The sequence below is a fragment of the Pristiophorus japonicus genome, chromosome 2 (assembly GCF_044704955.1).
Source record: "Pristiophorus japonicus isolate sPriJap1 chromosome 2, sPriJap1.hap1, whole genome shotgun sequence".
Taxonomy (NCBI): Eukaryota; Metazoa; Chordata; class Chondrichthyes; family Pristiophoridae; genus Pristiophorus; species Pristiophorus japonicus.
In genome coordinates this window covers 139596961-139611221 of record NC_091978.1, presented here as the reverse complement: position 1 = coordinate 139611221, position 14261 = coordinate 139596961, and the positions used below count along the sequence as shown (strand labels likewise).

The 14261-nt window shown below is 43.4% G+C and overlaps 1 protein-coding gene across 2 annotated transcripts in view; it reads right to left on the bottom strand.

The window, feature by feature from the left end:
- The window catches only part of mtus1b (microtubule associated tumor suppressor 1b), a 293810-nt gene that overhangs the window by 13781 nt on the left and 265768 nt on the right, over positions 1 to 14261 (bottom strand). For both annotated transcript variants that reach the window (XM_070869726.1, XM_070869736.1), the window contains 3 exons: positions 8728 to 8823; positions 5522 to 5641; positions 4874 to 4971 (listed from right to left, as the gene is read on the bottom strand). In XM_070869726.1, coding sequence (XP_070725827.1) covers positions 4874 to 4971; positions 5522 to 5641; positions 8728 to 8823 — 314 coding nt within the window. The remainder of the gene's footprint in view (positions 1 to 4873; positions 4972 to 5521; positions 5642 to 8727; positions 8824 to 14261) is intronic.

The following is a 14261-nucleotide window of genomic DNA, read 5'->3' as shown; positions in this document are numbered from 1 at the left end:
AGGATTTTGGGAAATAAATTCCAAAAGTGAAAATGGAAGCAAGTTCAGGGGAGTATGGGCAATACTACAGAAGCAGAAGCAAGAGGTGAAGGGTCAGATGTTGCATTGGAAGCTTAGCTCTGAAATCAAAATAAGTAGGGGAGAAGGAAAGAAATAAGGCTGAGGGAAGAAAGAAAATCCTACCCATACCATTAGTACAGTATCAGTTTGCTTCAATTCCTTGCCTCGCCTCTCTATTGGTCTTCAGTTTCGCTTTTAATTTTGATCCACGAGCAATGGTATGGCAGATAATCGTGTTTACATTCAAAACAAAAAGGTCCCACAAGCAACTCTGGGATATTCTACTTGGAACATTTTCCACCCTGAAAATTTACCATTTGTTACTACTTCCAATTGCCATTTTTAAAGAGTTTTCATTTAGTGCCATAATTCATCCCCCATCTAGTCCATGGCTCATAACGGCAGCCATTATTGCCATGTGCTTTGTCAAAAGCTTTACGTAAATCCAAGTAATAATTTCTAACTGCATTTCCTTGTCCACAAGGTCAGCAATGTCTTCACAAAATTCCAGGTTAAACATGACCTCCCTTTGAATCGATGCCAACTGTCCTTTAACAGGTTCACCCACTAGATCCCAAGACAGTTTGACACTTCAGTTGCAGGTGATGTTAAGTTTACTTACCTCTAGTTTCCATGTGTCTCTTCAGTTTTGTTTTTATAAATAATGGAATTAGGCTAGTGACCATCCAATGCTTAAGAATGTCTCCAGAATTTTGCAAACTTACAAAAATATCAATTAAAAAGGATGCAGGGCTGAATTTAATGTTGGTCTGAATTGTCTATATTCAGACTGTCTAACCCATTAATAACTAAATAGATCAGCTATTGGCATGCTGACCAAATCCTGTTGTACAATTTCCAGAAATCTGAGTTAGATACTTGATATTTGTCTTTAATCAGTTAAATAAGGAAGGGAACTTGTTTAATAAATCTTGGCACTTCAGCTTCCCATCATTTTTTAAAATGGACTAAGACCATTTCAACCTTAGCTTACTGCATACATTTGAAAAGCCCTTCGTTATATATTTTCAGCAATCTTACCATCACCATTTCTCAGCTTCTCATGACTCTTTCCCCCCCCCCCTCCCTCCAACTTAATTTACTTGGTCTTAAAATTACAAAGCTCTTGTCTACTAGATTTCTCATTTTATTTTATATTGCATCAACATGCATTGAAGTCCAGTCCAACAACAATTTGCATTTATTTATAGCACCTTTAACATAAAAAAAACATTCTAAGGCACTTCACAGGTAAGCAAATGGAAATCTGACACTGAGCCAGGACACGAGAAGTTTGAAAGGGTGACTAAAAAGCTTGATTGAAGAGATAGAAGCACAAGGGTTTATAGGGAGGAATTTAAATTGTTAGCATCCAGATGACTGAAGACTTTGCTGCCAATAATTGGGGGAGGGGTGAGAGGAGAGAAAAGGAAAGAGAAGGATAACTATAGGGCTGGAGAATATTGCAGATAGAATGGGGGTGAGGCCGTAGTGGAATTTAAACTTAAGGTATTGGGATGGGAACAAAACTAAAGATGATGGGCTGGATTTTCGACTTTTTGCGTTTCCGCCCGCTTCCTGGTGCAATTTGTGGCAGAGCGAAAAATTTAGCAGCGGGTTAACGATGGCGCCGGAGCGAGGAACTTTCGCTGAATGAAAGTTCATGAGGAGCATTAGCGTTAACTCCTGCGTTGCACCACAGACTTTGTGCACCGGAGCAAAAAGTTAAAGCGCTGACGCAATCTTGTGCACGCAATTTTTTTTTGCTTCCCACTCTTCTGGTCTGGTCTCGTGTCGCAAATGCTAATGCAGGGCATGGTCACAACCTGCACGCATATGTGCAGTACAACCGGGCTGAATCAGCCATTTCACATTTGAATTTTGATGGACGACGACAATTCCAGACAGCGTACTAGGCGATTCAGCCACAAGGCTAATGAAACTCTAGTGGGGACTGTGGAAAGAAAACGGCAGGAGTTGCATCTTCGGAGTGGTTATAGGCCACTGCCATCCATATTTAAGAGGATTTGGAGAGAAATTGCTGAGGAGATCTCTGCTTCAGACACTGTGGTGAGGACTGTCACACAGTGCCAAAAGAAATTTAACAATCTCATCAGGGTCGTCAGAGTGAGTACCATTTTCATTCATGCACTCCATTACTTCAAGGATAAATCCGACACACTATTTGTTCTCATGCTGTTGGTACCTCTCAACACTGTTGGTTGCCTCCTAAAATGCATGACACATAGGTAGGCTTAGTTCGGCACCCTATTTACCATGAATGATCTTTACAGATTATTAAGATTGCTTTCTCAGATCTCATAAGATGACTCCCCACTTCGATGTCCTCCTGATGAGCCACGTGCAACTTCTAAGGACATTAAACAGAGGACTGTATTACTTTCAGACAGTATGGTATAAGCGTTTTGGTGGCTATCTGTGCGACAAGAGTAGATGGACCCTCGTAACCATTCCCATTTTCACCTTTGCAGGCAAAGTAGTCCCATAATCATCGCGAGCAGGTGCGAACAGGCAGTGGTCCGCCTCAGACCTCATGGACATCGAAGACAGGGTGGCAGGCCTCATCGGCATCACTGGTCGGGCAACTGCCACTGGTGACGCTGACCCCCTCTTGGATACTGAGGGCAAGTCCTGCACATTCCCTGTGCTGGGTTGTGGCAATGTTCTGCAGTGCCTCTGGATTAGGGTTGGGGCAATGTCCTGCCATGTCTCTGGACTAGATAAACTGGAGTAGCGGAGGTCCTTCAAATGAGCCTGTGCTATGCGACCTTCCTCATGTCACCTGCCCCTCCCCTGCTGCTAACTGACTGACTGTGGATGGGCAATGGCAGACATTTAGAGTCCGCATGGATGAACTACAACAATTGTACATCCCTATCTGGCGGAAAAATAAAAAAGGGAAGGTGGCTCAACCGTGGCTATCAAGGGAAATCAGGGATAGTATTAAAGCCAAGGAAGTGGCATACAAATTGGCCAGAAATAGCAGTGAACCTGGGAACTGGGGGAAATTTAGAACTCAGCAGAGGAGGACAAAGGGTTTGATTAGGGCAGGGAAAATAGAGTAAGAGAGGAAGCTTGCAGGGAAGATTAAGATGGACTGCAAAAGTTTCTATAGATATGTAAAGAGAAAAAGGTTAGTAAAGACAAATGTCGGTCCCCTGCAGTCAGAATCAGGGGAAGTCATAACGGGGAAAAAAGAAATGGCAGACCAACTGAACAGGTACTTTGGTTCGGTATTCACTAAGGAGGACACAAACAACCTTCCGGATATAAAAGGGGTCAGAGGGTCCAGTAAGAAGGAGGAACTGAGGGAAATCCTTACTAGTCGGGAAATTGTGTTGGGGAAATTGATGGGATTGAAGGCCGATTAATCCCCAGGGCCTGATGGACTGCATCCCAGAGTACTTAAGGAGGTGGCCTTGGAAATAGCGGATGCATTGACAGTCATTTTCCAACATTCCGTAGACTCTGGATCAGTTTCTATGGAGTGGAGGGTAGCCAATGTAACCCCACTTTTTAAAAAAAGGAGGGAGAGAGAAAACAGGGATTTAGAGACCGGTCAGCCTGACATCAGTAGTGGGTAAAATGATGGAATCAATTATTAAGGATGTCATAGCAGCGCATTTGGAAAGAGCTGACATGATAGGTCCAAGTCAGCATGGATTTGTGAAAGGGAAATCATGCTTGAAAAATCTTCTGGAATTTTTTTGAGGATGTTTCCAGTAGAGTGGACAAGGGAGAACCAGTTGATGTGGTATATTTGGACTTTCAGAAGGCTTTCGAGAAGGTCCCGCACAAGAGATTAATGTGCAAAGTTAAAGCACATGGGATTGGTGGTAGTGTGCTGACATGGATTGAGAACTGGTTGTCAGACTGGAAGCAAAGAGTAGGAGTAAATGGGTACTTTTCAGAATGTCAGGCAGTGACTAGTGGGGTACTGCAAGGTTCTGTGCTGGGGCCCCAGCTGTTTACATTGTACATTAATGATTTGGACGAGGGGATTAAATGTAGTATCTCCAAATTTGCGGATGACACTAAGTTGGGTGGCAGTGTGAGCTGCGAGGAGGATGCTATGAGGCTGCAGAGCAACTTGGATAGGTTAGGTGAGTGGGCAAATGCATGGCAGATGAAGTATAATGTGGATAAATGTGAGGTTATCCACTTTGGTGGTAAAAACAGAGAGACAGACTATTATCTGAATGGTGACAGATTAGGAAAAGATTGGAGATGCAACGAGCCCTGAATATATCTAGCTGCTATTTATATCAGTATACTTTCTAAATCAAGAATACATCTATATTAGAGGGCCATGGATTATTTGAAATCTTTAAACCACCACTTTTGTACATTTTACTCAAATGCACCGCAATATTTCTAGAAATTGATCATTTTGCAAACATGTTGCAATACAAATTTTTCAAAATACTTATCTAAATTTAAAATTTCTCATGCATGCCTTTCACATGTTTTATTTAAAAATCAAACTCCTCTGTCCATTTCTTTCACTGCTGTCTTGATGGGCTTTAGATTTCTCTTGTCTCTGCTGCAGTATCTTCCTTCCATTACAATTATTTCAAGGTTTCTTGCCATCTCCCAGCATTTACTGTGGAGCTACAGGCATCAAGGCAAACTCAAATAACTTAATTGAAAATACCAGAGCCCTCTAAAATGTCATCTTTTATATCCAGTTCTGGTGAAACTGTGCAAGCTTACTGTACAAAAAGATGAAAAAAACTCAAGTGACTAATTGTGATTTTTAGTTAATATACTCAACAGTAATTTATTCACTTACCTAGACACAGCTATGTGTTTGTCCATTCGAGCTTTTAAGTCTTCATTTTCTTGCAACACAATTTTAAGCTTTTCGTCCAGCACAATATGTTTTTCCATCTTTAAAAAAAAAGATTCTCTGTTCAGGTTAGTTGCCTCGCTTTCATTCCTTTCAATTACTTCACCAAGCTCATGCCTTTCCCAAATCATCACTACTAGTTTGCCAGCAGACTCTCATACCACCATCCCAGGCTTGAAACCCTCTTGCATTATACCACAATTACCCTTGTGCCTCTAAGACCACAGTTTGAGTACTGCGAGACTTTTTGGGATCCACGCTATTGTGAGGATGTTGAGACTTGAGGGTACAGCGTAGATTCACTCGGAAGTTGCTTGGTATAAGGAAATACAGATACGAATAAACTCTTAGAGCAGAGGAGAATAGGGATGATTTGATAGGAGGTGTCTAAAATTCTGACTGTATTTTTAGGATATCTTAACCAAGTTTAACAACTGTTTTGTGTGTTACTTTCAGATCAAGTTTGATAAAAAATGGTAATAGAAGTTACTTGTGTCAATGACAACATCCACGCCGATGCAGGCTGAGCCTACTCTGAATACTGGACAACCCTGTGCTGGATTCTGCCTCTCCCCAAACAAGTCGACTTACCAGCTTTTCCATCTGCATCAGCTTTTTTTCTTGATGATGTATCTTCTCATTTTTTATTTCCAGCACTGCCTTAAGACTTTCCAGTTCTTGATTCAGATATTGACTCAGGGGGTCAATTTTCTATAAATAAAGAACAAACTTAAACTTGTAGGTTCTCAATGGTGCTATCTTATTTGAGCCAGCATTGTTTGAGCTGCCTTGTTTTACGTTTAGAAAGTTTGTATTCTAATTTCCTTGTTTTCTGGGGTTATCTGTTACAACGTATTTGAAGACAAAACAGTTCAGTATAAAGTGGAAGGAATTCAGTTCCTTAAAGTAACTGGATAGATACACCAAGTGAAATGTCCTGTAATTAAATTTACACGGGACAGCAAAATAAATTTAATGAAAATAGAAATATTTCAAAATGCCATTTTAGAATTACGTAACCAAAACACTTGTTTCCATATGCCATTGCTTGCTGTAACCAAACTCCCTGTAAATGCAATGCATATTTGTAGCATTTACCATTGGGTTTAAACTGAGTGATTGTTAATTTCCACAAATGATCACTTTTGTCGAGGACACCCAGCTCTACCTCGACACTGCTTCTCAGCCCTTCCACTGCCTTATGTAGTCCGTTGGCTTTTCTGACACACAGCCCTGGATAAGCTGCAATTTCCTTCAATTAAACATTGGAAGACAGAAGCCATAGTCTTTGCTTGCATACAAACCCCCCACTCCTGGCAAACTCAGTTCCCTCGCCACCGATTTCATCACCCTCCTTCGACCACTGTCTGAGGTTGAACCAGGCTGTTCGCAATCTCAGTATCTTATTTGACTTGGAGATCAGCTGACAACCCCGTATCCCCTCCATCACAATAACCACCAACTGCCAACTCCGTAACATTGCCCATCTCCGCCCCTCCCTTAGCCCAACTGCTGCTGAAACCTTCATTCATGCTTTTGTAACCTGCAGATTCGACTACTTCAATGCTCTACTGGCCAGCCTCCCATCCTCCACCTACCATAAACTTGAGCGCATCCAAAACTCTATTACCTGTAACCTAACGAGTACCAAGTCCCACTCACCAATCACACCGGTGCTCATTTACCTACATTAACTTCCCGTCCCCAAACACCTCCAATTTAAAAGCATCTTAAGTGTTCAAATCTCTTCATGGTTATGTCCTGCCCGAACACAAACCTCATCCAGCACTACAACCTTTCAAACTCTGCATTCCTCCAACTCTGGACTCGTGTGCATCCTCCTACTTCTTTTGCCTCACCATTGGCGGCCATGCCTTCAGCCAATTAGGCCCTATTTCCCCGATTACACTTGTTTGAAACATTTGGAGACATTGTCCTATGTTAGAAGAGCTACATAAATGCAAGTTGTTGTTACACTGGATATTTGTCATCCGTCATAATGGACTGCTCTGGGTTTAAAAAAAATTAATTCTTGGGATGTAGCCTTTGCTGGCAATGTCAGCATTTATTGCCCATTCCTAAACTAAGTGGTTTATTAAGAGTCATTGACATTGGCATGGAACTGGTGTCACATATAGGCCAGAGATTGGATAAGGATGGCAGCGTTCCTTCTCGAAAAAGGACATTAATGAACCAGTTTATTTTTTCTACAAAAATCTGATAACTTCATAGCCAGTTTTTTTAATTTCCAGATTCTTTTCAAAACAAAATTCAAATTCTCAAACTACCCATGGTGGGATTTGAACTTTCATTCTCTGAATTGTTAATCTAGCCCTCTGGATTAGTAGTTCAGTAACATAATAATACAGTTAAGATAACAACTAGTTCTCAATACCATATGTTTCATATATACACAAGTGCATGTGTGAAACACTGACAATATTTTTGGTTAGTAGGTGAATATTTATACTAGTTTTACATTGCAGCTCAATGCCTTCTGAACAACCCCTACAGTACAAAGCAAACATTTCTAATTCAAAGCTTTGTGCTTTCTTAAACTTTTGAAAAAGCTTAAAATGACAACAAACAGCCAGCCAAAACTGCAGATCTTCAGTGATAACATCTCCATAATGTTGAGAAGTAGTCCCCAGAAACTTTCTTCTGCCAAAAGACTAACACAATTCCTCTGCAGGAAATGGAAGAAATCTATTATTTTGGTGGAACAGGCTCGAGGGGTCGAATGGCCTATTCTTGTTCTATTTCTTATGTTCTTATTTTGGCTGGACCAAACTAAGCTTTTGTTAATATGATCTCCATTCTTGGTTGAAGATCCTTTATTCTCTGGAATTACCAATTATAGCCAACAGGAAGCAAAATGGAAGATACAATCCTACAAGTTAGCCACATAGCAACAGAAAGAGAATATATCCAAGCAACACGAGAACAGTTTTACAAATTTGGTGGAGGTATGGCCATGCACAAGGTCAAAAATAAATGAACTAGTGTAACACATGTCTAACATTAGATGTACAACTGCAAATTGTAGTTACTGCAGAAATTCGGTGAGAAAAAAACAATTTGTAGCCATTTGATGGTCTCTGGTTTATAATGTTGCATAGGTACTTAGTGCCAAATTTGTTCAAATGAGGTTTCATTTTTTTTAAACTCAGAAAAAGCAGTTTCATTTAATTTATGGACCAGAGTGACTCCTGCCAACTAACTGGAAGATGCGCAGCATAACAGAGGTTCAAATTTAAAAAATAACGTTCACCACAACAAACAGGATCTGAGAAGTGAAGCTCATCACTAATAAAGTTTCATTAATGTTACAAGGTTGGGCTAATGTTACTGGTGATTTTTCCAGTTTAAGAACTGCTGTCTCGAAGGACAAAACAAATTTTTTAAATAAACTCTTAATTTTAAATAAGATTGGAACTGAACGGTTGTAACAGAATTCTCTAAATCCATTTCTTTATTCCTAATTTTTGGAAGTCCGGCGACAACAAAAGAAACACTGAAACTGTGCATGCGCAACGACTTCTGGTTCGTTGGCACCAGTCGCGTCCTTTGTAGAATATGCTTTCGCACTTAACTGTGCATATGCCAAACACCCGCAAAGTAATTGAAAAATTAGAAGGAAAAAGAAAAATGAGCTGAACTCGGTACAAAAAATATTTCACTAATACCAACACAAATAATGTGAACCCACTTGAAATTAGCATTTAATGATTAATAGTGCAATCTAAAGTGCAGCCACAAACCAAAAAAGTAATCCTTGGGAATAAGATGGGACTTACTTGATCTTTCTGCCCCTGTGTTTTTATAACTTCCTCCTGGGTTTTAATTTCCTCCTTTAAAGACTCATTTTGCTCATTCAGTTCTGCAATTTGGTCCTGAAAATGAAAGATTTTGATTAGACATGGATCCTTAAAACAGTTGATTTGGAATCATCATACAATGGTACAATTTTAAAGGGATTGCAGTAACTGACAGACCTGGCTGGGGGTGTATGTACATAAATTTTTTGAAAGTGGCAGGACAAGTGGAGAAGGCTGTTTATAAAAAAAAAGACAGGCTCACGGGCTGCATTTTCGGCTTTTGAGCAAAAACGGTAGCGATACGTGAAAATTACCATTTTTACTGCATTACCGATTTCAGGCCGAACTTTCAGCACTTGGGGCTCAAGTTTCGGACCCCTGCTAGAACGGCGCACATCGGAGAGGCCCGCCTAATTTGTAGACCAGCAATTGCGCCGAATACTTACCTTGCAATTCTCTGATATCTGGAGGCCCGTTTCCAGCTCATGTGGCACAGCAGGAGTTACTATGGGGCGGAGCTGCAGCCCTGCGCCAAAAACAGTGCTGGCAGCTGCGCACATGTACAGTGGAGGCTGCGCGCGTGCACAGTAGCTCCTGGCCCTCCCAGTGCGTCCTGTCTCCGGGCGACGATCCTATTCCTGGCCAAAGGGACATCGGCTCGATCCCAGGCCGAGTGGCCTGACAGCCCTTACCTCGTCGGCGGCGGGGTCCGCCCGCCCTGCATCTCGCTGGGGGCGGGCCCCACCCGAAGTCCTCGGCGGCGGCCCGGCATCTCCTGGGTGCGGGCCCTGCCCGAAGTGGCATCGTCGATGGTAGCGGGGCCCGCCCACCATCTTGTTAGGGGCGGACCCCGCCCGAAGTCCTCGGCGATGTCCCGGCATCTCCTGGGTGCGGGCCCCACCCAAAGTGGCGTCGTCAGCGGCGGCGGGGTCTGCCCGCCATCCCGCTGGGGGCGGGCCACCACCCGAAGTCCTTCGCGGCGGCCCTGTTTCTCGGTGTGGGCATCGCCGTTGGTGGCGGGGGCCCGCCCGCCCGGCATCTCGCTGGGTGCACGTCCCGCCCGATTAGCGTCGGCGGTGGGGCTCGCATGACCGGCATCTCCAGGAGGGGCCCCATCCCAGAATGCTGTTGGAGGGTTCCCGGTGTTGCAGTAGGCGAGTAGAAACTTAATTTTTATTTATTGATTGAGTTTTTATTATTTTTAATTTGTGTTTGATTGATTTATTGATTTATTTATCATTTATTGTTGATGATAGCTCTTTATTTGTAAAAGTGAAGTGTTTAATGCTTGTAAACTTCCCTTCCCCCCCCCCCCCCACTATCTCTCGATGATGTGGAATCTATATGGGTAGAGCTGCAGAACACCAAAGAGCAGAAAACGCTAGTGGGAGTTGTGTACAAACCTCCAAACAGTAGCAGTGATGTTAGGGAGGGCATCAAACAGGAAATTAGGGGTGCATGCAAGAAAGGTACAGCAGTTATCATGGGTGACTTTAATATGCATATAGATTGGGCTAACCAAACTGGAAGCAATACGGTGGAGGAGGATTTCCTGGAGTGCATAAGGGATAGTTTTCTAGACCAATATGTCGAGGAACCAACTAGGGGGGAGGGTGTGAGGCCCCGAGGCCCCTTGGGGAAGAGTGATCATAATATGGTGGAATTCTACATTAGGATGGAGAATGAAACAGTTAATTCAGAGACCATGGTCCAGAACTTAAAGAAGGGTAACTTTGAAGGTATGAGGCGTGAATTGGCTAGGATAGATTGGCAAATGATACTTAAGGGGTTGACAGTGGATGGGCAATGGCAGACATTTAGAGACCGCATGGATGAACTACAACAATTGTACATCCCTGTCTGGTGGAAAAATAAAAAAGGGAAGATGGCTCAACCATGGCTATCAAGGGAAATCAGGGATAGTATTAAAGCCAAGGAAGGGGCATACAAATTGGCCAGAAATAGCAGCGAACCCGGGGACTGGGAGAAATTTAGAACTTAGCAGAGGAGGACAAAGGGTTTGATTAGGGCAGGGTAAATAGAGTACGAGAGGAAGCTTGCAGGGAAGATTAAGATGGACTGCAAAAGCTTCTATAGATATGTAAAGAGAAAAAGGTTAGTAAAGACAAACGTAGGTCCCCTGCAGTCAGAATCAGGGGAAGTCATAACGGGGAACAAAGAAATGGCGGACCAATTGAACAAGTACGTTGGTTAGATATTCACTAAGGAGGACACAAACAACCTTCCGGATATAAAAGGGGTCAGAGGGTCTAGTAAGGAGGAGGAACTGAGGGAAATCCTTATTAGTCGGGAAATTGTGTTGGGGAAATTGATGGGATTGAAGGCCGATAAATCACCAGGGCCTGATGGACTGCATCTTAGAGTACTTAAGGAAGTGGCCTTGGAAATAGCGGATGCATTGACAGTCATTTTCCAACATTCCATTGACTCTGGATCAGTTCCTATCGAGTGGAGAGTAGCCAATGTAACCCCACTTTTTAAAAAAGGAGGGAGAGAGAAAACAGGGAATTATAGACCGGTCAGCCTGACATCAGTAGTGGGTAAAATGATGGAATCAATTATTAAGCATGTCATAGCAGCGCATTTGGAAAGAGATGACATGATAGGTCCAAGTCAGCATGGATTTGCGAAAGGGAAATCATGCTCGATAAATCTTCTGGAATTTTTTGAGGATGTTTCCAGTAGAGTGGACAAGGGAGAACCAGTTGATGTGGTATATTTGGATTTCCAGAAGTCTTTCAACAAGGTCCCACACAAGAGATTAATGTGCAAAATTAAAGCCCATGGGATTGGGAGTAGTGTACTGACATGGATTGAGAACTGGTTGTCAGACAGGAAGCAAAGAGTAGGAGTAAATGGGGACTTTTCAGAATGGCAGGCAGTGACTAGTGGGGTACCACAAGGTTCTGTGCTGGGGCCTCAGCTGTTTACACTGTACATGAATGATTTGGACGAGGGGATTAAATGTAGTATCTCCAAATTTGCGGATGACACTAAGTTGGGTGGCAGTGTGAGCTGCGAGGAGGATGCTATGAGGCTGCAGAGCGGCTTGGATAGGTTAGGTGAGTGGGCAAATGCATGGCAGATGAAGTATAATGTGGATAAATGTGAGGTTATCCACTTTGGTGGTAAAAACAGAGAGACAGACTATTATCTGAATGGTGACAGATTAGGAAAAGGGGAGGTGCAACGAGACCTGGTGTCATGGTACACCAGTCATTGAAGGTTGGCATGCAGGTACAGCAGGTGGTTAAGAAAGCAAATGGCATGTTGGCCTTCATAGCGAGGGGATTTGAGTACAGGGGCAGGGAGGTGTTGCTACAGTTGTACAGGGCCTTGGTGAGGCCACACCTGGAGTGTGTACAGTTTTGGTCTCCTAACCTGAGGAAGGACATTCTTGCTCTTGAGGGAGTGCAGCGAAGGTTCACCAGACTGATTCCCGGGATGGCGGGACTGACCTATCAAGAAAGACTGGATCAACTGGGCTTGTATTCACTGGAGTTCAGAAGAATGAGAGGGGACCTCATAGTAGAAACGTTTAAAATTCTGACGGGTTTAGACAGGTTAGATGCAGGAAGAATGTTCCCAATGTTGGGGAAGTCCAGAACCAGGGGTCACAGTCTAAAGATAAGGGGTAAGCCATTTAGGACCGAGATGAGGAGAAACTTCTTCACTCAGAGAGTGGTGAACCTGTGGAATTCTCTACCACAGAAAGTTGTTGTGGCCAATTCACTAAATATATTCAAAAAGGAGTTAGATGAAGTCCTTACTACTAGGGGGATCAAGGGGTATGGCGAGAAAGCAGGAATGGAGTACTGAAGTTGCATGTTCAGCCATGACCTCATTGAATGGCGGTGCAGGCTAAAAGGGCCGAATGGCCTACTCCTGCACCTATTTTCTCTGTTTCTATGTAATCCGTATCATTACACGTCCGGTGCAGATCTCCCGGGCAGTTCCTCCCATCGCCACCGCCGCAAACAAGGAGCAGAGGATCCTGCCCAACTTTGCGACCAGGTTTTTGTCGCGGAGGGTCAAAACGCAGTGGAAACCTGGTCGCAAACCACCCGAAAATCCAGCCGCTTGACTTTATTAACCGAGGCATAAAATACGAAAGCAAGGATGTTATGCTAAACCTTTAAAACATTGATTAGGCTCCAGATGAATATTGTGTCCCTTTCTGGGTACCACACTTTAGGAAGGATATCAAGGCCTTGAAGAGAATGCTACCAGGGATGAAAGACTTCAGTTATGTGGAGAGACTGGAGAAACTGAGGTTTGCGCTCCTTCGAGCAGAGAACGTTCAGGGGAGATTTGATTGATGTTCAAAATCATGAATGTTTTGATCAGGTAAAAAAGGAGAAACTGATTCCAGTGGCAGAAAGGACAGTAACCAGAGGTCACAAATTTAACGTTATTGGCAAAAGAATCCGAGGCGAGATGAGTTTTTTAAAAACGCAGCAAGTTATGTACATATCACTCCCTCGTAAAGTTAATAGTACACTTATTTAAAGGGTGAGACGATCTGAGGCTTTTCACTCCCTTGTCGATCGTCTCAGTACAAATGCGAGTATGGATCAATTGATTAGTTCTTCACTGGGCTGCTGGGGAGCCAGCCTTGCCGGGCTGCTGGGGATGGCGAGTTCGGCTTCGTGGTCAACCATGATGTCACTTGTGCGTGTGTTGGAGTGTCAAAGTTGGTGGTGTCTTCTTCGGGTTGTTCGTAGTTGTTGGTGAACCACAATTTGATTTGGTCCAAATGTTTTCTGCACGTTAGTCCATTGGCCAATTTGACCTGAAACACTCTACTCCCCTCTTTGGTTATGACTGTGCCAGCGGGCCATTTGGGACCATGTCCACAATTGAGTACAAACACAGGGTCATTGACCTCAATATCACGTGACAAATTTGCACGGTCATGGTACATACTTTGTTGATGCCGCAGCCCTCCACGTGATCATGGAGATCAGGGTGGACAAGAGAGAGCCTTGCTTTGATCGCTCTTTTCACGAGCAGCTCGGCTGTGGGAACCCCGGTGAGTGAGTGGGGTCTGGTGCAGTAGCTGAGCAGCACTTGGGACAGTCGAATCTGCAGGGAGCCTTCCGACACCAAAGGGCAGAAAGTGCTAGTGGCAGTTGTGTACAGACTACCAAACAGTAGTAGTGTGGTTGGGGACGGCATCAAACAAGAAATAAGGGATGTGTGCAATAAAGGTACAGCAGTTATCATGGGTGACTTTAATCCACATATTGATTGGGCTAACCAAACTGGTAACAATGCGGTGGAGGAGGATTTCCTGGCGTGTATTAGGGATGGTTTTCTTGACCAATATGTTGAGGAACCAACTAGAGAGCTGGCCATCCGAGACTGGGTGATGTGTAATGAGAAGGGACTAATTAGCAATCTTGTTGTGCGAGGCCCCTTGGGGAAGAGTGACCATAATATGGTAGAATTCTTTATTAAGATGGAGAGTGACAGTTAATTCGGAAACTAGG